Source organism: Megascapheus bottae, chromosome 15 (genome assembly GCF_031878675.1).
Source record: "Megascapheus bottae isolate mThoBot1 chromosome 15, mThoBot2.hap1, whole genome shotgun sequence".
NCBI classification, from domain to species: domain Eukaryota; kingdom Metazoa; phylum Chordata; class Mammalia; order Rodentia; family Geomyidae; genus Megascapheus; species Megascapheus bottae.
The window spans coordinates 36,662,444-36,688,086 of record NC_143523.1 but is presented as its reverse complement, the minus strand read 5'-3'; the positions used below and the strand labels follow the sequence as shown (position 1 = coordinate 36,688,086).

Sequence of the window (25,643 nt, the reverse complement as noted above, 5' to 3'; positions counted from 1 at the left end):
CAAGTACAAGGCCTTCAGTTCAACCCTCAGTACTACCTCCCCCCTCCAAAAAAAAAAAAAAACCAGGAAGTTAGTTTCCTGAAAAATATTATTGCTGAAGGGCAGTCCTTCAGTTGGATACTGCCAAGTGACTTCCTGCAACAAGCCAGTTGCCCTTCCTCAAACAAAGCTTTTGTCCCATGGGTTTTTCCAACCCTAACATTATTGTCCCAGGATATGCCAAACCTCAAGTCTAGCTCTTCCTTCCAAGGAGCAGTGGACTCACAAGAAGAGAGTGTGTTCATCTTTACATTTCATTGCTTGAGTGTACATTTAATTTTCTTATGACGTTTAATTCTTTCATTCAGCCAGTTGATGCCAAGCTCAGTTTTGCCACATAACAAAAAGAAATGATTACTTTAAATGATACTGGGGAAAATGTCTGAAAATATTTGTAAAATATGTAAAACTATAAAGTATTGAAATATTTAAAGTTCTTGCCATTTTTTTGCATTTTTGATATTCAATGAAACATTTTTAAATAATCCTTTAGGAAATTTTGTAAATTAAAGTATGAGATTTGCCGCTGGCAACAAAATTGAATTAACAGATGAGGTTTCCTCACCCATCTCAAGAACATGTGGTTGAAAGACTGACCTCTAGCATCTAAGGTTGTGCAGCTGAATCATCCGATGACTTACTTCTAAACATATACCCTCATCATTAATCAGCACACACATATACATATATCTAGTGGACATTCAAACTACACAAATTGATTAGAGTATAAAACATAAAATTAAAAAAAATCACGGGGCCAGGAGTTTGGTTTAAAGGTAGAGTACTTGCCTAGCATGCATGAAGACCCGGGTTCAATTCCTCCGTATCACAAACACAGAAAAAGGGCGGAAATGGTGCTGTGGCTTAAGTGGTAGAACTCTAGCCTTGAGAAAGTCCAAGAACAGTGCTCAGGCCCTGAGCTCATGCCCGGGACTGGCAAAATAATTAATTAATTAATTAATTAATCAATTAAAAATTAAAAAAAAAACCTGAAGACCTATATCTTCTACCTTCTCTGTGTTTATTCAGCTAATGGTTACTGATTTATTATTTGTCCTCTTTCACTTCCAGCTTTTTGCTGGTAAATTGGAGATAAGAATCTCTCCCATTTGTCTGCCCCAGCTGTCTATGGTGATTCATATATCAGCCTTATGAGTAGTTAGATTTATAGGTGGGAGCCACCAGTGTCCAGCTCATTTTCTTCTTAACAAAGTTAACACTTACTCTTTGTGGCTTAGTGTCATGTGCTCACTTCTACTTACTACAGTGTTGAATTGAAAAAAGGATTTAGCTTGAAACAAAAGGAACAGTTCTCAGGCCTGATTTAGTATAATAGACAACTGGAACCTTGAGCAATTTAACAAATACTTCTCCCTCTGTACACACACACACACACACACACACACACATATTACCTTAAAAATTTTAGTAACCTTTGTCTAATCATCGCTTTCAATACCCAAAACAATGCCAGTATTTAAAAGAATTTAGGTTCAAAGTCTGAACAAAGGAGTGCCTGTTATGAGGGTAGTGAAGGTGAGGTCTGGGAATTTCTGAAATACAGCTTTTAAAAAGAAGAGAGTCACCACACACCGCATCAGATGCCAGGTTGTAATTACACCCTCTTTCTTACCACATCAACTCCATAGGACCTTATTTATATACAATACCATTCAAAGATCTACTCCTTCACCTCTGTAAATGCCACAACTTTCTAGAAAATATTTTGGGTGTCATGAAAGGAGGAAAACTGATATTCTGCTCACTTGTAAACATACTTAAGAAAATTAATAATGTACTTTTTTTTTTTGCCAGTCCTGGGGCTTTGTCAGAGCCCGAGCACTGTCCTTGGACACTTTTTGCTCAAGGATAACACTCTGTCACTTGAGCCATACCACCACATATGGCTTTTTCTGCATATGTGGTACCCAGGAATCGAACCCAGGGCTACGTGCATGCACTAGTGGTAGGCAAACACTCTACCAGTAGGCTATGCTTATAGCCCCAATAACGTACATTTTAAAATCCATTTCTTTGCTATATCTGAAAAACAGGTGAACCAAATTAAGATTAAGCGTCTAAATTTAAAAAGATATTCAGATATCCCCAGAAAAGGCATCCAGCACAGCAAAGGCTAAGATAACATTAAATAAATCATAGTATAATCCTTTTGGTGGTATATTCATAATTCTTAACTCTTAAGGCTTCATGAGGATCTCCTCTTCATGGCTTGAGCTCCTGGGTAAGTATATTTTTGTTACAATTTATTCCACCTGTGTCTGCCAATTCCTTCCACTTGCCTTCTCCTGTGACATTCTGGCTCATGTTTCTTCATAAAGCTCTAAGCCAGTTATTAATAACAGCCCAATGAGCTCCTGATCAACTAAAAGCATATGGTGTTTTTCATAAGAGAGATCATCCTCTTGAATTTGGACTTTGATTACTGAATCCCTGAACAGTAAGTGGTCTTTATTTTATTTTTTTAACTAATAAAGTAGTATTTGAATGCCTTTGTAGAGGATAGAGCTTAGTGTACCTCTTCTTTTTCTCTGGTAGAATGGGGATATAATGATATAAAATTCTTGCTAAGACTCACAAAGCCTATTCCATCCCTGCATGTCAACATCTCTCTTAGTATTCTAAGACTTGATTACAAAAGAGACACATAAGCTAGAATCTTCTTCCTTCTGTTTCTTGCTACATGTCTGCAGGAGAGGCAAGGGATTCATAATACTGTGTGTAACTGCTTTGTCTTTGTAGCTTTCTTTATAATGGTTGCTTCTGAAAGTTCTACAAAGTAGGTCACTGAAAATTCTGTCTGGAAAAGTATAAGCATACAATGCAGAAAGGCAAATATTTTCCTTGGTCCTCGGGAACTGAGCTGAAAGCTGGCATGTTGATCCTTCTTTAAGATCTTTATTCATAGACTGGTACACGTTTCTGAGTGGGTTACATATATTCAGTTCCTGAGTACGTACATAAGGCTACTATATAAAATGTGTCATAGAGGCACTGCAATGAAATGGGAAGCAGTAGAGAGGATCCAGTAGGGAGCCCTGGTTTGGACCACTTGCAAGTTGTGTGGTCTTATTCAGAACTCAGTTATTCTTGGGCTGGGAATGTGGCTTAGAGTGCTTGCCTAGCATTCATGAAGCCCTGGATTTGATTCCTCAATACCACAGAAACAGAAAAAACTGGAAGTGATGCTGTGGCTCAGAAAAAAACTGGGAGTGATTCTGTGGCTCAAGTGGTAGAACTCAGGCCTTGAGTATAGAGAGACTCAGGGACAGAGTCCAGGCCCTGAGTTCAAAGTCCAGGCCTGGAGAGAAAAGGAGAGGGAGGGAAGGAGGGAAATAGGGAGGGCGGAAGAGTAAAGTGGGAATCATAACTTGCTTTACAGGTTGTGAAGTTTGCTAATAATGTTCATAAGCAGTCAGGTATAGTAATATAGTAACAACTGTTCTGATATTGTTCATTAAAAATCCTTAATCATCTTTTACTTATTTCAGTTTTAAATCCAGAGTCTTCAATGTGGTCTTTGATGGAAAATTAGATGACACTATTAGCATTTGTTGTTGTTTTCTTTTTTTTTTTTTATGCTGGTCCTGGGGTTTGAACTCAGGGCCTGGGCACTGTCCTTGAACTTTGTCAAGGCTACAGTTCTATCCCTTGATCCACAGCACCAATTCTGGCCTTTTCTGTGAATGTGGTACTAAGGACTCGAACCCAGGGCTTCCTGAATGTTAAGTGAGCACTTTACCACTAGACCATGCTCCCAGTCCAGCATTCACAGCTTTTCATATCTTCATTTTTAGAACGGTGTAAGCTGCAAGCATGTCTCTGACGGGTGAGCTGGAAGATTGCATGTAATCATTTAGGACAGGAATCAGTGGTGACAGGGGAGTCCAAAATGAATTTCAAACATAAGTATGATTTTTATAAACTGACCTGCCCTGTTACAACAATGTCTATCATTTCTCTTTTGGGTAGGTGCTTCTGGATTTCCAGAGGACTAATTCCTTCTTTCCTACATGTGATTCTGTTTCTTGAGTCCAGATAGCAGCACAAGGATGGCTGTGTCTGAAGATGCCTGTTTCCCATGGTGTTACTCTGTGACTCAGAAGACAGAATGAGATTTGCGTTTCCCTCTGCAAAGCTGTATTTAATTTCTAATGTGCACAGGACACAGAGTTAGGCTAGTAAAGAGACCCATAAACTTTTAATGTGGTAGGAGAAAGCAATCATTAGATGAGTAACTCTGGGTAATAGTCAGAACAGGATTGGTGGTGATTCAGTGCTCCTCAGGGCTCCTCCTAAGCATGGCCATGTGTCAGCACCAAATGTCACACACAGAAGAAATGATTATTGATCATGCTCTTATCTTGCACTCATGGTTGGTGCTGTCAATTTTCTTCTATAGGAGGTCTTTGATTTAATTGAGCTCTCCAACTTAGCCAGTGACTTTCTCAACTAAACTTGCCACCAAGACCATTCCATTGGTTTTGCAAATGACATCTATAACTTAAAACACTCAAAAAATATCAGCAGTGAATTTCTGCAGAGAAGCATGTGGTGTAGGCTAGTTATACAGTTAATGAATTATCCCAAGCCATGGGCTGGTGATTCATGCTTGTAGTCATAGCTACTCAGGAGCCTGAGATCTGAGGACCATGGTTTGAAGCTAGCCTAAGCTGGAAAGTCTGTGAGACTCTTTTCTCCAATTAACCACCAGAAAACCAGAAGTGGACGTATGGTTCCAAGTCATAGAGTGTTAGCCTTGAGCAGAAAGACTCAGGGAACAGGCACCTAGGCCCTGATTTCAAGCCCATGACCAAAATAGAACAAAAACAAAAATATTAAATGCTCTTTTTTTGTACCAGTATATGGGTTTGAACTTAGGGTTGAGTGCTATTCCTTTACTTTTTTTCTCTCAAAGCTGGTATTCTACCACTTGAGCCATAGTTTCGTTTCTGGCTTCTTTTTTTTAAAAAAAAAAATGTTTTTGCTAGTCCTGGGCTTGAACTCAGGGCCTGAGCATTGTCCTTGGACTTTTTCAAGGCTAGAGCTCAAGGCTACCACTCAAGGCTACCACTTGAGCCTCAGCACCACTTCCAGCTTTTGTCTTCATATGTGGTACTGAGGAATAGAACCTGGGTCGTCATGCATGCTAGGCAAGCACTCTACCACTCGGCCAAACTCCCAGACCATTTCTGGCTTCTTTTGGGTTAATTGGAGATAAGAGTCTCTTGGATTTTTCTGTCCAAGCTGTCTTCTAACCGAGACTCAGATATCAGTCTCCTGAATAGCTAAGATTACAGATGTGAACCAATGGCATCCTGTACCAAGTGGTTTTGAGAACACATATAAGCCCAGAGATTCTCCACTTTCATATTTTTTAACTACAGTCAGTCCAGGGGTGGCATTTATGTCGGTGGTTGAGTTCTATAGATATCATCTCCCCCACAAATTGAGCCCATCTCCCCCCACTTTTTTTTGTCAGTACTAGGGCTTGAACTCAGGGTCTGGGCATTGTCCTTGACCTTTCTCAAGGCTAGCACTCTACCACTTGATCCACAGCACCACTTCTTGCTTTCACTGTGTATATAGTGCAGGGCCTCCTGCATGCTAGGCAATTACATTACCACTAGGCCACATTCCCCACCTCTTTCCCATTTTTTGTTTGTCCATAATATCTAAAGGATAACTGTTGGATGCCATCACCTCGATGACACTCTCTCAGGAAGTCTGGTGTAGTTCGTCCCCAGCCAGGCCTCTGTACATGTCATCTGTCCTTGTAAGTACACTCCTGCTATGATTCATAGAGAGGTCTTGGAAACTTGGCAGGCAGAAAGTGAATAACTTTTTTGATTATTTTCTTTCAAGAATATTTCCTAACATCAAGTGTATGATGTAGGCATCTTAGGGTCAATGCACAATCTGTTTGGGGTAGGAATATGGCAGCTGGGAAATCTCACCCTTTCGAAGAGCTGTTAGTAGATGGCTAAGAGAACATTTTATTCATGTGGAGAAAAGTAGTTCATTTGAAGTCATAAGTTTTTCACTTGAAACTAATTTGAGGCATGGTCATTAGTGTGTTGGGAAAACTCAAACTGATGTTCCCATGGGAAATGTGTGAGATGAGAGATGCTGGATTCTGAAAAGTCTAAGACCATACCTCCCCTGTGAAGCCTGCAGATTGGGAAGGCCCTACCCTATTGCTACCTACCAGTCAAGCCAGCTCTCACATATTCATGTCCCAAGACTTGCCATCTCTGAACAATCATTCGTTGTTACTCAGCCATCTATGTCACTCCTTCCCTTGGTATCATAGTTGTGCTACAGGGAAGGGGCCCACTTTCTGATTCAGCTTCGTCTAATCACCACTGAGTACCAAAGGGTATGCCGGGCTCTTGGCTTCCATTTTTTCCAGTTTTGCTATGTGGTAAAGGCGAGGCTATGGGTTTTGAAGCCAGACAGATCTCCATGCCAATCCCTGGTCACTTCTTGCTAATTATGCAACCCTAAATAGATTACTTCACTTCTTTGGACTTTGGTCTTTCCAACTAAGAGAGCTGTGGTATTAATATTCTATCTATCTAATAGATCAAAGTGGGTGCTAGAGCTCTAGTTTGTTAGGAATTACATCTTCTCAGACTTCTGCAGGACAGGTATTACTAACATGAAACAGCATCCAGGATTAATGTTTTGTCCAGGGATACAGTGCTAAGAGTGTCTGAGCCAAGACCCAAAGGCCATTCTATCAGCTCTACCTCCAACATGCTCTCTGTATTGCGAACTGAATGTTTATGACCAAACATATGTTTTCCACGGCAGTTTACTTTGTCAAGTTCACACTGTGATCCTCACCTGCCAGATATTTCAGATCTCTCTTGTGTTTTGCTTCATTCTTATCTTCTATTTACCTGAATTTAAGATATCAAGAAGTGATGAAGGTAACATCTTTTCAAATTGTGAAGTCTTGTGAAGCACAGAAATCTAACCTGTCACAAATACCAGACAATAAGACAATAACGGTGACCTCACACAAGTCTTGTACTTCTCTGGGCCTTATTTGTCAAATGAAAAGTTCATAAAAGATCAGGTATCATTTCTGGCGTCAACTTTCTTTTAATAGTTAATACCACCCAATACTACTGTTTTTCGTATCAAGAAGGGAAAACTCACCTCAAATTCAAGTCTTCATCAAGAAACAAGTTATGACCACCAGGCTGCAGTCATTCAAAAGTCACACACCATGTCTTTATTCTCATACAAACTTTCTCTAGTACTAGATTCATGTTAATGATAATTCATTAGCTATGTGTTAAATTTTATTTGTGATCTAATTCAGCATTGGATAGGCTTTAATGGGTCCTTAATTCATTCAAAAAGTGTAACTTGAACCTAATTTTCAGAAACCTGGAGGACATAAATAAAATTATTTACCAGTAAAAATCATGACTTTTCAATTAACTATGGAATGCATTGAATTTGAGTGCATAGATTGGGGAGCAAATTTCTATCATGCCACAGAATAGTAGCCATCTCAATAGAAGGCTAAATGTTGATATTTTTGTTGTCTTCCAACAACTTAGCTTAGTTCTCAATTACAAATAAAAAAGAAAAAAGCAACAAGATACCATTTTCATATGATTTCTCAAATAGAAAAAAAATTTGTGTTGGTGGTGGGTCTTGAGCTGAGGGCCTGGGTTCTGTCCCTGAGCAATTTTGCTCAAGGCTGACGCTCTACCACTTTGAGCCATAGTTCTACTTCCAGTGTTCTGGTGGTTAGTGGGAGGTAAACGTCTCATGGGGACATTTCTGCCTGGGCTGGCTTGGAACCATTATCTTCACATCTCAGCCTCCTGAGTAGGATTATAGGTTTGAGCCACTGGTACTTGGTGATTTATCAAGTTTTAAAGGACAATTTAATTGAATATGATCTTTATGGAAAAAGGAAGACATTTTCCAAACTGAGACTAATCAGAAAGCCTTCAAACTATGGGTTTCATTTTTAACATTGTTTTCTGGGAAAAAAATCTTTGTGTGTTATTTTTTTTATGTCTGAACAAAATGAGCTTTCAGTTTTCCAAGAAAACACTCCACATTAAGTGCAGCTCATAAGCAAATGCTTGTTGAGAAATACTTAGTGTCAGAGACCAAGAGACACTGGGATCTTAGTATAGATAAGAACTCCCATCTTCTAGGAACACAGAAACTATTCAGGTAAGCAGCCATGGTACAGTACAGTGGCTAACAACACGCTACAGACAAGAGGGGAATAAGTTCTGCCAGGGAATGTCAGAATGGACCACAAGAGGACATTGCAGTCTCAAAAGATGAGTAAGAGTTTGACACTTTTGCGTATTTTGATAGCTAAGGAAACTGAGATTGATTCACTTATAGGGTAAAGTCAATGGGTAGTATTCTAGACTGCAACTAAATAAGAGTTCTCATTACTTATTTCATATTACTCTCTAGGCACAAGTATTAACTCATTCAATTCTCACATTGTTATGAAATAGAAACTATTATCACTCTCAATTTATAGAAGTTCTAACCAAGGCACACAGATAATTTAACCTGCCAAAGGTCTCCTGGTAAATGGAGACCTGAGATTTGAACCTTGTTCATCTGTTTCTAGAACCCTTTCTCAACTATCATGTTCTTGAAGAAATTGTCTTATGTCTTGCTAATGTTCAGAGGATTAAGGGGAGAAACTTGCCATGTACAAGGTGAATAGTGGCCAGAAACAAAATATAAATAGAAAGAACCAGGTGTGGTGGCATAGGATGTAGTCTCAGCACTCAGGAGACCAAGGCAGGATGCTCACATGATCATGTTCAGCCTGTGTTTCAAAAGACAAAATAATAATGATGGAAGTTGTTCTACATACACTGTATGTGCATGTGTGGGAAGATGACAATGAAATCCCCTTATCTTAATAAATGTATGTTAATTTAAAAATTAAAAAAAAAGAACTTCAGAAAAAGAGTACAGAGTAAGACAGTAAAAAAATAAAAGCTATTAAAACACTACTTTCAGCTAATCTCATTGCTACACAGTAAGTGTATAGTTGTAGTCTGGGAAATGTCCCACTGACAGAGGGCAGATTGTTTTGACATGAGTAAAATAACAACTCATCGTTATCCTGAACTCCAGCAAACTCAGGGATGTGAGGCCCAGTGAGACCATCCAACTCATTCTTCAGCAAACAAGGTTGTTCAACAACCTTTCCTTAATGGAAAGGAGCCAGGACTGATCGAGAGAGGCTACTAATGAATATGTAGCGATTTCCCTTCTAGTAGAGTTGATTTCCACTGTAATAAAGATCTTTTCAAAAGTAACTTCTTATTTGAAAACATTAATAAATCAGTGAAACTGAGAGAAGTGTTTGGGCTCCCACACTCAATAATGACAGGCTTGGGCTACTCTGGGCCCTTACACTCCCAGTTATTAAGGCCCAGCACACACCTGTCCCTCAAGAAACAATAGTTTCATAACTTTCTTAGATGGACTGTTAAGGGGAAATGGACAGATTTCATTTGTCTTACTTTTCAGCATGTGTCTCTGCTTCTGTGAATATTATTATATCGTCATAGTTACATATTGATAGAGTAGGATTAGACCATTCTTGTCAAAATATTTTTGAAATGTGAATCATATGTTTAAGACTTGGATCCAAGGAAAAGTGTTTTTCTTCTGATTGCAAAAGAGATTTTACAAAGTATGTTCTGTTCTTTGCCTCAACCAAAAGGCCACACCTACTCAAGGGAAATAGAAAAGGTTGAAAGGGGCTGATAAACTAGGAATAAGGTTTTAATAATAGATGTTTTGTTGTTGTTTGTTTTGCCACAGGATCAAGCCAGCTGGAGAATACATAATGTTTTTGATGCTGGGAATCAGGATTTATGATACAAACTTTTTTTTTTGGTCAGTCGTGGGGCTTGAACTCTGGGCCGGGGTGCTGTCCCTGAGCTCTTCAGCTCAAGGGCATACTGCTCTACCTCTGGGCCTGGGCATTGTCTCTGAGCTCTTCAGTTCAAGGCTATGGGCCCTACCCCTGGAACCACATTTCCACTTTTGGTTTTCTAGTGATTAATTGGAGAAAAGAGTCTTATGGATTTCAGTGCCTATGCTGGCTTTGAACTGTGATCCTCAGATCTCAACCTCTTGAGTAGCTAGGATTACAGACCTTGAGCCACCTTGCCCAGATACAAACTCTCCTTAAAAAAAAAAAAAAAACAGAACCGGGAGTTTGGCCTAGTGGTAGAGTGCTTGCCTAGCATGTTTGAAGACCGGGGTTCAATTCCTTGGCAGCACATACATAGAATAAAAGCCAGAAATGGTGCTGAGGCTCAAGTGGTAGAGCTCTAGCCTTGAGAAAGTTCAAGTCCAAGGTCAAGCCCAGGACTGGAAAAAAATATTTATTTAAAACAAACATAGACATAATGTTTTATTTCATAAATTAATATGTTTCTATGACATACAAAGCCTTAGCCTAATTTTGATTAAGTTCTAAATACTAAGTCCCAGTGATTGCAAATAGAGATTCCCTTCTTGAACACGTTTGTTAAACTTGTCATTTAAAATATGATGTAAAAATCAATGTTAATAAATTCTTTAATAAAAAAAAACATAAAAATCAGATAATAGAGGTTTCCCCCAAAAAAGGCATGCATGTCCATGACAGAGTGGAACGTGAATATAATGAAACCAGCTCCTAGAAAAACTACTATTTTCTATCTAACCAACTTCATAAGATGGCACTACTCAAGTGCCAAATAAGTAATGAACACATCCGTTGTTGTTAGATTATTTGGAGACTCATCTTGATGTATTCAAAAGAAAAATGTTTTAAAAGCTAGAAGAAAACCAGGATGATCTATTCCGCTTTCAGTAGAACATTTTATAAAATAATATACTGACTCCAGTGTCTTCTGAAAATGGATAACAGCAGGTAGGTGGATTGAAATGGGAAGGGAAATTATTTGTAGGTGCTTGACTTTTCAGTCTGAAACATACTTGGCCCCAAATGATGTAATATTGGAAATAGAAGGTTGTGATTTTTACACATTCAATAACGTCTAGCATACTTTTTAAATTGTTTCAACTTGTCTGAAATTTATGTGTGGTTTCAGTGTATGTTTTATTTAGTAAAAAACAAAACAAAACAAAGCCAGAAAGCTGTAGGCATACCTAAGTGGTGGAGGGTCTGCCTAGCAAGCACTAGAACCTGAATTCAACCCCTGACACTGCCAAAAGCAAAACAACGCTATGATGTTTTGGGGTATTTGTTTTGAAAACTGATGCTACTTATATAACTTCCTTTCAAATGTTTATTAAATCTCAAAGAGGAGGGAAAACACTTGATAATTTAGATTCTACCTGAGTAAGAAATAATGTAAATTAATACAGTAGAATGTAATCAAAGTACTGTAATGTTTATCATTTTCTGTGTGTGTGTGTGTGTGTGTGTGTGTGTGTGTGTGTGTGTGTGTGTGTGTGCTGTTGGTTGGATTTATCTGCACAAGCCATTGTAAGCTATACCTCCACTTCTGAGGGGGGGGGTTACAGTTTTTCCTTCTCCAGCTTTAAACTGATGTCCTTAGATCTCAACTTCCTGAGTAGCTAGAATTGTAAGCATGAGCCACTGGCATCTGGCAATTTTCAAAATTTTCATGCTTAATAAGATATGTGCATGCTAACTACAGTACGAATTTGTATTCGTCCAATGATGTAAATCTAAAAACTCACTATCTTCCTGCTTCGGCCTCATGAATGATGAGATTACAACTATATCAGCTCACTCACCTCATAATTATTGAAGGATCATTTTCAAGTCATGCTTTTATATTTGTAATAGCCATCATTTAGATGAATAAAGGAGACTCAAGTTATGGCTAAAACATGGTTTAACTGGACAGTCTCCTTATTGTTTTTGTAGTTTTTTGGTAATGAAAGATATTGTGAATCAAATTGCCATTTCCATGGGTACGCCCTTACTTTGTAAAACTGTTAGGAAGCTTGTCATTTCTCACCTCTGCCTTCCACTTATTCACTTATGAGTTGCCTACTTTTGTACATAGAAAATACGTAGATGGAGCAATCTTAATCCAAAACCCTCAAGTACAAATTGCTCCAAACTCTGAAACATTCTGAGCACCAACAAGACATCACAACTGGAAATTCTACACTTAGCTTCATGGGATAGGTCACAATCAAAAAAAGTTATCTTTAGACTATACTTATAAAGGGTATATATTGAAACATAAATGAATTTGTGGCCAAGTGTGGTGGCATATGTTTGTAATTCCAGCACTTATGAGACCAAGGCTAGAGAATGGTAAGGTAAAGGCTAGCCTGGGATGCTTAATGAGACTTTGCCTCAAAAAAAAAAAGAAGTAATAAGTAAATTAAAGAATTTTGTGGTTAAATTTGGAGCCCATCCCTAAGATAAGTTTTTCTACATATGCAAAGTTTCCAAAAGTCTGAAAATGTTAGAAAACTGAAGTAATTTGATCCCAAAGAGATAAATAGCTCATTTTTCAAACAAAACAAGCAAAGCTAACTAGAGGAAAAGAATTAGAGATCAGAGCAAGGAAATAGCAACAATAACAACAAAACAAAAAGCACAACAACAAGTATAAGAAATATCTTGGAGCACAATTACCATTATTATATATATGGTATAAGGTTAACATCGAAGGCACATGGTTAAAGGATATATTATATCCTGGCTTAGGTTATAAATCAACTCTTCTATTTTCTAATTTGTAAAAGCCAGGGAAAAATTGACATACAATCTCAAACATAGAGAAGGTTTATGTTGTTGTTGTTATTGTCATGCAGTTATTGCAGCTTTTATTTGACATCATTTTTTAGGGAGGTTTTTTTAAGTATGGCAAATGATTATTCTGCTAGGAAGTCTTAGAGTTCACTGAATCTTTCTGTTAACTATTTTATTTCAGCTATACAATTCTGTATTAAAATGAACCTAAAATGTCTTAATTTCCAAAGCCCACACACTCCTCAACATCTTTCTCTGTGTTCTTTGGAAAGTAATTTTAGAGTCTCCCCGTGCAGGCTTCCTGCACTCCCTACCCCCCACTCCCAATTTCAGTTCAATTAAACCTCCTAATGTGCTTTCACACAGGAACTGCGGTTGCTAAGACACCACCTGTGCTGAATGCACTTTGGTCTAGCAAGAGCAGAGGAGGAAAAAGAAAGAAAGAAAGAAAGAAAGAAAGAAAGAAAGAAAGAAAGAAAGAAAGAAAGAAAGAAAGAAAGAAAGAAAGAAACTCTCTCCCCCCCCCCGCAAATAAAGAGGATCTGTGTTACCTACCACTACCTGAAATTCATTCAGGTGAGAAAGGGGTTTTTCTCCAGTCAGTCTCTACTAGTTTTCTGCTCCTCTCTCACTTCTGACCTCAGTGCTTTTGGAGAGAGAAGATAACCAAAAGAACACCCGCTGAAGATACCAAAGTCAAAGGCGGAAACTACAGAAGAAAGGAATGTCCTCAAAATGGGAGAAGACAGCAGCATCTGCCTAGGATTCATCTGAGTATTTCTCCCTGTCTTCTTCCATCTCCTATCTCTCTCTTGTCTTTTTCTCCCTAGTTCTCTCTCCCTGTTTCTGTCTCTCCCCCCTCTGCCTCTTCCTGTCTCCTCTCTCTGTCTCACCTTATCTTCCTCTTTTTTTAAAGGCATACATTCCTAAACACATTTTTAGTCTGAGGATGTGTAAATGGTTTCTTGTTTCTGCATTCTCTGAAAAGAGGTGATGAAGGATTTTCAACTCCCACAAGCCCACCCTAATAGACGTGTGAAATGCTAGGACAGTATGGAAAGCAGACCATGCATGGATACCTTTTCAAAATTCTAGGTATTAAAAATAAAACTATTTCTGAAACACAGAGATGTTGAAGAAATTAGATGTTTGATATCTTCATAGGTGACACAATAATATGGGACCAGTTCTGGACAAAAGATCAGATCCAGAAATAAAGAAAACCTTAAAAAAAAAAAACAAACAAACAAAAAAAAAAAACCTGTCATTTTCTACCTTTCTCCATGTCTTCAAGTTCTCATTTCCTGAACAGCAATTGCATGGTTTCGAGGAAAGAGAGCATCATCTATACCAATGCAATGGTTAAAATGATAAAGAACTACAGCCACGTCATAACCAATCCATGACTAATATAAGAAGATAATGATCACTACAAAATTTTCTTGTTATTTCTTTTAGAAAGATGAGAAACTTATTTAAGAAAGGGACGGAAATTTGACAAGGAAGAACCTATAATCATGACATAAGGTGGTCAAAATGCATGGGAAAGAAATAATTTCAGTTGTTGGTTACAAATAGTAAGAATTCCTTGGGGGGCCGGGAGTTTGGTCTAGTGTTAGAGTGCCTGCCTAGCATGCACAAAGACCCGGGTTCGATTCCTTGGTACCAGATACATAGAAAAAAGCCAGAAGCAGGGCTGGGAGTTTGGCCTAGTGGTTAAAGTGCTTGCCTAGCATGCATGAAGACCCGGGTTCGATTCCTTGGTACCACATACATAGAAAAAAGCCGGAAGTGGTGCTGAGGCTCAAGTGGTAGAGCTCTAGCCTTGAGAAAGTCCAAGGAGAGTGCTCAGGCCCTGAGTTTAAGCCCAGGACTGGCAAAAAAAAAAAAAAAAAAAAAAAAAAAAAAAGCTGGAAATGGTGCTGAGGCTCAAGTGATAGAGCTCTAGCCATTGAGAAAGTCCAAGGACAGTGCTCAGGCCTTAACTTCAAGGCCCAGGACTGGCAAAAAAAAGAAAAAAGCCAGAAGTGGTGCTGAGGCTCAAGTGGTGGAGCGCCCTTGAGAAAAGTCCAAGGACAGTGCTCAGGCCCTGAGCTCGAGCCCAGGATTGGCAAAATATAAATAAATAAAAATCCTCGAAAACTTATCTTTGTCATTACATGTTTCAAGTGAAGATACTACATGGAGTTGGAAAGCACTAACACTATACATAAGTTCATCTAATGATACTTTTCTCTTTTTTATCCCCCCAGGGAACAAGAGTTCTGAATATGACTGGCAAAAACTGGATATTAATTTCTACAACTACCACTCCAAGTTTGGAAGATGAAATAGTGGGAAGACTTCTAAAAATTTTGTTTGTTTTATTTGTTGAGTTAATGACTATTATGTACGTTGTTATAACTTCTTAGAAAATTGACTTTCTTCCCATGTACATTTCAAGCTGAACACCAGTGAATAAAAATTTATATGTGTGTTGAGTAACTTTACTTTGCTGACACCATCAACTTATTCCAGAAGCCGATAAAACATTACAATAGAAATAACATGGTATTCTTTAGTACTGGATGACTTACAAATAAATTGAAGTGGATTTATTTTCTGAAAAATCTATACCACTGAGTCATAAAACTTCTTGATTCTTGATTCTTAAAACATTGTTCTTATTTACAATGTTAGTTAAAATTAGTAGGTAAAATTAAGAATAAATTTGATATTTTAAAGCCTTTTTTGTCCTTTCATGCCATTCTATTTTTGTTGTCCTATTTATTTGTATTATCTTTAAGTAGTTGTACAGAGGGGTTTTAACTTAACAATTTAGTTTGTGAGTGCAGTGAGCCATTCTATTTTTAATAATGTTTAATAAATTTTTAACTTTCTAAAGACATAATGTTTACATATAGTATAGTTCACTTTTCTTTTTTCTTTCTTTTCTCTCCTCTTCCCCTCTCCTTCCTTTTTTCTTCCTTGTCTTGCTTCCTTCTTCCTCACTGTCACTTTTTTTTTTTTGCCAGTTGTGGGGCTTGAACTCAGGGCCTGAGCACTGTCCTTGGACTTTCTCAAGGTTAGAACTCTACCACTTAATCACAGCACAACTTCCAGATTTTTTTCTATGTATGTGGTTCCAAGGAATCGAACCTGGGTCTTTGTGCATGCTAGGCAAGCACTCTACCACTAGGCAAAACTCCTGGCCCAAAGTATAGGTTTGTGTGTGTGTGTGTGTGTGTGTGTGTGTGTGTGTGTGTGTGTGTGTGTGTTTTGCCAGTCCTGGGGCTTGAACTCAGGTACTGAGGACTTGAATCCAGGTCTTTTTGCATGCAAGGCAAGCACTCTATCAGTAGGCCAAACTCCCAGTCCTCACTGTCACTTTTTAAAAAAATATATTACTGAGGTTTGAACTCAGGGCCTTTGGGGTAGAGCTGAATCTCCATGTCTGTTTTCTGCAGGCATTTTGAGATAGTATCTTGATTTTTTTTCCCCCAAGTATATACCTGAGTGAGATCTGCCTCTGTAGCTAGAGTAATAGGGGTGCCATATCACTAGGCCTAACTCTTAGTTAAAAAGAGGGTTTTAAACTTTTCTGCCCCAGCTATCTTCAACCATATTCCTGCTGATCTTAACTTCCAAAATAGCTAATTAAAGGTGTGAGCTACCCATTTTCTTTTATGAATCAGTTGGTAGGGAGACTGTTTTTCTTAATCCTGGAAAAGTAAGAAAACTATTCCTATCAAGATTTAAGAGGGACGAGTAGAAAGCTTTATAAGAGAATTTTATCTTAGGAGGAACATGCAAGAAAAAATTGAAAAATAGGATATTGCTATGTTCATTTTTATTTGGAGCTAAATGCTCACTTTATGATAATTAACACAAGGCTTACAAAAATCCTACAGGACAGGTATATGTTGTTATGTCCCTGCCCCCCAGCCTTCCATCCTGTAAGCAATGAAGAAAGTCAGTCCTGGGAGAATTATGCCAATCTTAAAGGTGAGGTCCTAACTAGAAAGTATCAGACTAGGTCTTAAGCCCTCACAACCAATAATACCATATTTTTTTCAAAGATAAATAATAGTACACTAGTAAAATAAAATATATCTGCTAAGCTCAACTTCAGTTTATTTGGGCATAATATGCTTTTCAGGTCCTTATCACTATGTTTAGTACTGCTCTCTGGGTATTTTCTCATTCCAGTTAAAAATCTTTTAACTGGAAAGCTAAGCTTACCTCTTTCTTAGTTCCAACTTGTTTTCTTAATTTCTTCATTTTCTTTCTGTCATTGTTAAAATATAACTATTGAACTGCTGTTTAAGCTTTTGAAAAGCCAAGTTTATTGTCCTTTACACTTTTTTTTTAAATTAGACATTCATGTTTAAAAAAATAACCTCGAATTCCTTCAGGGTGATGACTTTCTTCTCAGAATTGGCCCAATCACCAATTCAAGGTTTTATAAGAGACCTAATGAAGCGTGAAAGGAATTGGAACTTTGAGACATCTTCCTGAACTGACTCTTCCCTGACCTTCCAGTGATGTTGGATATTTAACCACAAGCCAAACAGAGTCAGACTGAGCATTAACTGAACACTAGAACAAAAAGTTCTACTGTTTTCCAAGTGTTCCTTTCCTATTTTTGTCTATTTTTCCTCTTCTGTTGATAGGAAATGTATCTCCCCAGCTCCTTAACCTGGGAATTCTTTGAGCCAGTTTTCAGATAACTCACTGCTGAGCAAAGTCACTTCTGTATTTAGGGAATTATTTGATCGTTTTGTTAAGCCCTTCCCCCTTTAGCATCCAGCTTCAAGGACGTAGGCACCTTCATTAGAATCAGCAAACCTGAAGCTGGACTACACAGGAAGCACATACAATACATAACCTGGCTTCCCTTCTTAACTTGTGCTTCAGCTTTCTTAACTAAGGAATAGCACCTGTATCTTATGTCCTAGGTTTGTAGAGATGAGTACCAAGAGTTTGGTGCAGTGTCTAACATGTGAAAAGCCCTTACTTTATAGTAAGCTGTTGTTATCATGATCTATAGGTGGGAGCAGAAGCATTGTATCTTACTTCAAACTGAATTAAAGCAAGCCTCAGACACCTGTTCCACTTTAACCAATGCACTTGGCCCAAGATCAATAATGCCCTTCCACTGATTCCTGGGCTTAGTTCTACTGGAGACAGAAGTCTGAGCTGGTTGGCTCTGGGAGGGCTTTGTTTGTTATGGTTGAGTTGAGGAATTATGTCTAGATTTTATACAAAGAAGAAAAACACGTGATAACGATGAGAGTCAAACATATAACTAATGTTGGGAAATGCAATTTTTCTTCACTCTTCAAGAAATGTTGATCCAGTTCCTTTTTGCCAAATAGGTAGAAAACTAAGTCAAAGTGATGGACAAAACAGATTTGGTTCCTGCTCTCATAGAGTCCACAGTCTAGTGGGGGGGAAATCAGAGAATGTGCAAATGCTAAAATTATGATTGAGGATATGCCTGAGGTGGAATGATGGTATAGTAGATGACCCAAGTACTATCAGTAGCAAGAACTTCTAGGGTTATTAGAAACCCCAAATCCTAACACTCCTGAAAGTTACTGAGGTGAGAATCTGCATTGTAGCAAGTTTCCCATGAATTATATTCACATAATGGTTTGGAAAATCTCTGTGCAGCTCATGGATTTGGTGTTCTACTATCCTGTTGATTTGGCTACTGGACAGCTATGTGACTTTGGGCAACTTGTTTAACCTTGATGGATTTTCTACTCTGACTATGGAGAGAGGAAGAAAGCAAAAGGAGGAGAGGAAGGAGGAGGGAGGGAGGGAAAGAAGGAAGGAGGGAAGGGTCAATTCTATCTGCTTTGCATATCATAGAAATACTGTGAACAATTAAAAAATCTGGCTTGTAATTTGCATGAAAATGTGTATCACAACAGAATTGAATAAATCTAAGATTTTGTTATAGAAAACAGACCCAGCTCTATAAGGGCAGAGCTTATTCTGTAAGTAGCCATGTAAGGAACTCATGGCTCCAGTCAGTAGGAGTGGAGAAAGGATTGCTTTCACAAATAGAAACAATATTCTTGATTACATATGTGTGTGTGTGTGTGTGTGTGTGTGTGTGTGTGTGTGTGTGCAATCTGGATTAAGTAACATGTTTTTCTACAGTGGATTTCTATGGTCTTAGAACTTAATGTCCCCTCATCCTTTGCTGTGAAGTATATACTATTTCTGTTTTTGAAATCAAGGCCTTAAGCTTGCTTGCTTGCTTTCTTACTTGCTCACCTGATACTCTGTGACTTTAGTCACCCCTCCAGCCCACCCTTTTGCTGGTTATTTTGGAGTTGGAATCTTGTGACTTTTCTGCTCAGGCTGGACTTAAACTTGTATCATCTGGATTTCAGCCTCTTGAGAAGCTAGGGTTACATGCATAAACCAATTATGACCAACAATTTATCACTCATAAAAACAAAATTCCTGAAGTCAGGCATGGTGATGATCATCCACCAATAATTGCAGAAGTAAAATCATGCTAGAGAAGGGGAGAGGGAAAGGGAATGAAGAAATGGATGGAGAAGAGGGGAGAATGAAAAAGAAAAGAAGGAGGAAGAAGAGGAGGGAGAATAGTTAGTTCTGGCCACCAGTAAGCCTAGATAGCTGTATGCTATTCATGTCACATCAATTCAAGTCAATTTGTATCTTCCCAGTTCAGTGGATCCTTGAAGAAATTATCCTGATTTTGAAAAGAGAGGTCAGAAAAAGCTTGCCAGAATCTTTGCTAATTATAAAAGCACATATGTAGAGTGGAAATGTACTGTGCTTAATGTTTTGCATAGTTTATGAAATTTAATCTATACTAACAAGTCAATGAGGCAGTGCCATTTTATACATAAGGAAATGCAGGTTCAAAGGAATTAAGTAAAATGCTCAAGTTTATAGACTCGCTATTTGTGGTGTTGCAGCTGGAAGATGAAAGAACAAGACCCTCAACTGAAAGCCATCTGTGTCTACTTCCCTGGAGATAACCATGCAGTCATTTAGTTATTCCGCCTCATATCATGCCATAGATGTTAATTATCTTACTGTTTTCTCATTTAGAATGCAAGAGTTTTGGATTGCAATGAAGTGTCTCAAGCTGAAGCTTAAGAATTCAATGAGTTAAATGACTACTGTGTCCGCTCTAAATGTGTTAGGAAAAACTAGGAATGTGTTAACGTGGGTATGTTATAGATCACTCTTTCCTCTTTCTAAAGTATCAGTCTGCACTAAAATATCATCATGGTCCATGACATACATCTCTGAAAATGCCATAAGAAAGCCCACCATTGTGCATAATTAATATTTGCCAATAGCATAGTTAAAATGGCATATGCATTCTTTAGTTACTGAGCTCCCTTGTTTTGTGTTATCAAATTTAAACTCAGAAATCTCAGGTCACTGTCTTGTGCTCCATGCATGAAAACAATAAAAGTACCCATGAAAACAGTGGTAAATGTGCCAATTGCATGGACTTAGTAATACTTCCAGAGTTACAGGAAGGTTTTATTTTAACAAAGATTGTTATAAACTGCACTAACATATAAGCGTCCAGTTAAAGTGTTTCCAACAAAAATAACCACACCATCATTTCAGTAAGAATATTCAATTTCTAGCCCTGAATAGTCTTGGGATAAACAGCTTCTGAAGAGCCTGGAGGAACATGTGAGGGGTAGATCTGTGTCTGTGTTTGTGTGACCACTCAGGCCTAGGTGACTGTTCTAGATTATTCTCTGCAGACCTATTTGTTGATTTTATTAGGCCTAGTTCTACTAACTAAGCAAACTACAGGCAAGGTGCCATGTGGGCCAGTCTAAGTTCAGTAGTGAGACCAGATTTATTTATAAACCCAAAGGGAAGGCCCCTGAGCTACTCTGCCATCTGACCGGGGACCAGGGAGGAGAGAAGATTAGTGTGAAAGCACAAGAAGTCCTTAGTGGCCAACTAGGTTTCCATTTGCCCTTTCAGCCAGGCAGTGGTTCTAAACTGATCCCCCAGAGCGTCAGTGCCCTAGAGTCCTGTAAAAAGTGTGATATCAAACACAGAGATAGACCTTTGTGGTTTTGTTTAGGGAAGTTGAATGACATCATTCACTAGGAGATTGTTTATTTAATAAATATTTGTCAAGCACTAACTGTCAGCCAGGTAGTACTATAGGTATGGGAATATATTGGAGAACAAAATAGGCAGGTCCCTGCCCTCATAGGGCTTTCTTTCTAATGAGAGAGCCAAATAAATTGATATGCACATGAAAATTTCATGACTGGGAGAAAATGAGTAGAACAATGGAGCAGAAGACCTATGTGGGGAAAGATTGTTTCAGCTAGGGGGAAATCTAAGAAACTTTTCCTGTGAAGGTGACATTAGAGAAGAGACTGGATTGTTGAAAAACTGGCAAAGTAGAGATATGGAGGGAGAGTGAAGACTCAAAGAACCTAGCAGGTGGGGCCGGGAGTTTGGCCTAGTGGTAGAGTGCTTGCCTAGCATGCACAAAGACCGGGTTTGATTCCTCGGTCCCACATACAGAGAAAAAAGCCAGAAGTGGTGCTGAGGCTCAAGTGGTAGAGCTCTAGCCTTGAGAAAGTCCAAGGACAGTGATCAGGCCCTTAGCTCAAGCCCAGGACTAGCAAAAAAAAAAAAAAAAAAAAAAAGGAACCTAGCAGGTACAGAGACTATGTGGGGTTGGGGGGCAGTGAACTCATAAAAAAATGAAGGAAAGCTATGTAATTATAGGGAAGTGAACAAATGGGGAGTTAATGTTTCAAGATTGATTTTTAAAAAACCCAGCTTGAATGCAAGCTTGTCCTGCTACCAACTGAGTCTTTTCCATGACTAGAGATGATAGAGAAAATGTAAGCTGCTGTGTGGTGTTGGGCTTCCTTTGAGCTGGCACATGTCACAGCTTACATTTAACCATGAACTATTCTTTGAGGATTTCAGTTTTTCCATGGTTTACCACACATTGACTGTCTCTGGGCTTGACATGGGCACATTAGTCAGTTCTGTTATTCAGGTGGTTGAATTTACAAGTATGTTTTAGGACAGCTTCTAAAAACTACAGGCAAAGCTAAAATTGTATCTGCGATAAGATGTGTTTTAAAGAACAGCTTTATTAAGATATAATTTAAAGACCATTTTCAACTGACACACAATTGACATGTAATTGAAAATGCACAACCCCAAAATTTTGTCATGACCCCAAACAGGAACTCTACTAAAATTCATTGTTAGTTGTGTCTCTCCTTTCCCTCAACCAGTCTCACCTATAGAGTTATCTGTTCTGGCAATTCAAGTCAAATCATGTCATATGCTTTCTTATGTTTCATTTCATACTAAGAAGCAAATTATATATAAAACTTGTTCAAATATCTTAAATTGGGTGATCATTCAAGTTGACACAAGATACTTCTTCACTGATGATTAGCTTTATTTACCTTATCACCATCAGGTACCTGCTCTGTAAACAGCCTGTGAGGTGCTGGTTACTTTTCTTGCCATTTAAGAGCCTCACTCCATCCGATGTGTAGATAGAGGAATTCTGTGTGCTACAATGAATCAATGCCTATGGTTCATTTTTTAAAATAAACCCACCTATTTGCATATTGATTTTGGCTTGGGGTACTCACCAATGCCTTCTCATAAAATATGACATTGGAGCCTCAAACTTATTGAATTTATAGTTAATGAAATCACAGGAGTTGGATGTTTTCCATTCCACCTCATAGCTATCATCTTCATTCCCTGATTTATTTGGTGGTATTTGGTAATACTACTGGCTAAAGAACCAGTTGAAAAATAATCTTGACCAGCCAAAGAAAAGTTGAACTGCTAGCCTTTCCAAGAATCACATCTACAGCAGGATCTAGTTCTGTAGTTCCCAAAGAACATAGCTGACAGGAGAGGTGTTGAACTATAGAAACTTTTATGTGATCTAGAATGAGAGTGATGCCTGAGTGGCGTCAGTAAGCCTTGGAGGATCTTTTAACTGTGTTGGTTCTCTGGACTATTTGTCATACTTGCCTGTCACCACAGAAACATCTTCAGTGAATCTTAATAACTGGTTTTGCAGACAGACCTTTAAGGTTATAGGACATCCTGGTTGTTGTAAGCTTGTCAATGGACTTACCTGTCTAACTATATAATAGGAATGATGGACCAGAACCTAAGTTGTGAAGTTGTTTGGAATATTCATAAAAGCAAGTGATCATGTAGCACTTACCATGTTGATTTGTGAAGCACTGTTTTCTGCTTACATGTTTCTTCACAATTACTATGTGTACTTCTTCACAATTACCATGTGAGTTACAAATGACTTCTCCCATTTGCAGATGAAAAGATGTAAAAATAAACAAAACATAAAATCTCATAGGAATGAAAATATCCAAAATCATCCCGTGTATTTCTAATGATTTTTGAAAGATCAGATTTAACAGATGGAGATGTCTCTAATTATCATTGAATATAAGGTTGATAATTTATTCAGCCATAGCTTGGTGGGTAGCAGAATCTGAATGATGAAACTATGTACTTATATTGTGGGTCAATTTACTCTGTGGATTCAGAAGCATAATGATTTTTATCTAAGTATGTAGAAATGGATTTGGTTGAATGTAAGTAGACTGTTGGCATGCTACTGTCTAAGCTGGCTGTACATTCAAGTTTTGATGGACGTTTGCTTTTTAATGCCAAAAGACATTGCTCCTTTTTCCCCCCCCAGAGGTTTTGAAAGTCTAATCAACTCATGATTCTTTTGGCTAGTGATGCCTGTTCTCAGTAAATCTGTAGCATTTGCTTTGTATTTCACTTCTTTGGCATCTAATAGAGTGCACAATTCTTAGTTGCGTCTCATCTATTCAGTGACCTATACTTATATATTATATTCCACAAATCAGGAAACTGAGTCTGACAAGAGAGTATGTAGCATTTATAGCTTCAAAAAAATCCTGAGGATATTTTTAGATTTAATGATGTTAGAGTTTCTTAATTTGTACTGTGTTATGAGAACAATGAGACATATTTGGACCCCATACTGTAGAATCTCAGGCATACCTCTGAAAATTTCAAGTGGTGCTTGTGTACTCTCTCACAGGAAATCTGGAAATAGGTCTAGACTTTTATTTATCTTTACTCATCCCTGCATTCATCAGTTGCACTCCTTAATCTCTCAGAATGGCCTATTTATCTTTTGACAATTCATTGATCCTAAGTTCTTATATGTTTCACCTTAACTATTAAAGCAGCCTCCTAGTCTCCTTTCTAGCCTATCTCCAACATGGCGTTTAGAAATTATTGTATTTGAAATATAATTCCAATCATGTTCTTTTGTTTAGAATGTTCTCAGGGGTTTTCCTTTGCTTCCTCAATGTAAAGACAAGAATATCCCCACTATAAACTACCATCGAAAGTATTTGCATTTTTATATTCAGCCTAACACCAACACCTGTCCTCTTGAGTACTGTACTCTCTGAGCATCTTATCTTCCTCTACCGTAAATGGGTCATATGGTTTCACCACTTTTAGCCCAACTCTTTCTTTTGGGACTTTGAATCTTGAATAAAATCCTGCAAAGTGTAGATATCAAACAGAGTTCACTAATTTCCTGAGACGGTTATATCTCCTTGCTAATGGGATCTGTAAAAAAATATACCTAAATCCTCCCAAGTTTTCCAATTCACAAAATCTTGCTAAGAAAAGGGACTGTTTGCTTGCAAATCAAAAGCCGGATTGCTATTTACTTCATACTTCTCCCCCAATACTTTTGCCTTTAATTCCTTAGCATACCACAGGAGTCTTTCAAGCCATGAAGATTTTGCAAATATTCTTCAGTCTCAGAATGCCTCCCTCTCTATCTAGGAAGAGCTCCAGACTCTGGTCCCTGCACATAAGACAAGCACCCTGATGGAAGTAGTTAACCCGGTAGAGTAATTATCTTTTTCTTTTCTCCTGTACTGCAAGCCCCTTCCTTTCATAAGATGCCTGGCACAAAATAAATTATTAGGAAGTTTCGATGAATTCATAAATTAATGTGGATCATGGTTGGTATATCTTATGGTTTGTGAGTGGAAATTTACATTCTGCAATAAATAGAACACATAAATGAAGCACATTTACAGAATTCAAGAAAGGATTGCAAGTTGAAGGTAATGTTACTGTTATAAACTGCACAAGACTGGTCATAAGGTGAATTACCAATGAAATTAGGACTAACACAAGAATCAGGGTGGCCATGAGCACAAGAATGTGACAAGAAGAAAACTTTTTACTTGTATTTTCAAACTAGGTGAGTCATTTTTTCAAGATATTATTTTAGTAACACACATTGAGGTAAAGAATATAGAATCCAGAGTCAGCTGTGGGTTTAAATTCCATACCTCTGGATTTTTATCTGCAAAATAGAGGAAATAGAACCTACCTCATAAGGTGGTTGTTATGAAAATATAAGGTCACAATGCAGGTTAAGTGCTTAGCTCAGCGCCTGATGATTCTGGTCCATTCACCATTTGCTATCCTCTGTGGTCCCACCCTATATCTGCCCTGCTTTGTCTCTATGTTCTTGAAAGCTTGTCTCTTATGTGGGCAGCAATTCCTTGACTCCCATGATAGCTTCTGCTTGGGTTTGGTCAAAGGTGGGCACCATCAAGAGATTTGAGAGCAGAGAGAGACACACACAGATAGAAAGAAAGGTGAGGATATTCTCTCCACACCCATTTTGGCACTTTGTCATTGGCCATAAAACTATCTCTGTCCACTTCCAGCTCCTGTCAGGTGATGCCTACTTCGTAGGTGGGTGTTCTTC

General features: G+C 38.2%; 2 protein-coding genes across 5 annotated transcripts in view; both read left to right on the top strand.

Moving 5' to 3' along the window:
* Positions 1-2,399: 2,399 nt before the first annotated feature.
* Positions 2,400-15,496, top strand: Mrln (myoregulin). Of its 4 annotated transcripts, none has more exons than XM_090346950.1 (3): positions 2,400-2,497; positions 13,474-13,603; positions 15,082-15,496. In XM_090346950.1, the coding sequence occupies exon 3, from the start codon at positions 15,100-15,102 to the stop codon at positions 15,238-15,240; it is 141 nt and encodes a 46-aa protein (XP_090203076.1). In that variant the 5' UTR covers positions 2,400-2,497; positions 13,474-13,603; positions 15,082-15,099; the 3' UTR covers positions 15,241-15,496. The 4 variants fall into 4 exon arrangements, with proteins under 4 accessions (XP_090203076.1, XP_090203074.1, XP_090203075.1 ...); XM_090346948.1 differs by lacking the exon at positions 13,474-13,603 and adding an exon at positions 13,196-13,405 and having other exon boundaries at positions 15,082-15,494; XM_090346949.1 differs by lacking the exon at positions 13,474-13,603 and having other exon boundaries at positions 15,082-15,492.
* Positions 15,497-25,398: 9,902 nt separating this feature from the next.
* Slc16a9 (solute carrier family 16 member 9) overlaps positions 25,399-25,643 on the top strand; it is a 42,553-nt gene continuing 42,308 nt past the window's right edge. Inside the window, exon 1 of the mRNA XM_090346377.1 lies at positions 25,399-25,530. The gene's annotated coding sequence lies outside the window, so the exon portion shown is untranslated. The remainder of the gene's footprint in view (positions 25,531-25,643) is intronic.

Coding starts and splice junctions, on each gene's coding strand:
- Mrln (XM_090346948.1), top strand. CDS start 13,229: ATGCACTTTGGTCTAGCAAGAGCAGAGGAGGAAAAAGAAAGAAAGAAA. Junction 13,406..15,081: donor ACTACCTGAAATTCATTCAG/GTGAGAAAGGGG, acceptor TTATCCCCCCAG/GGAACAAGAGTTCTGAATAT.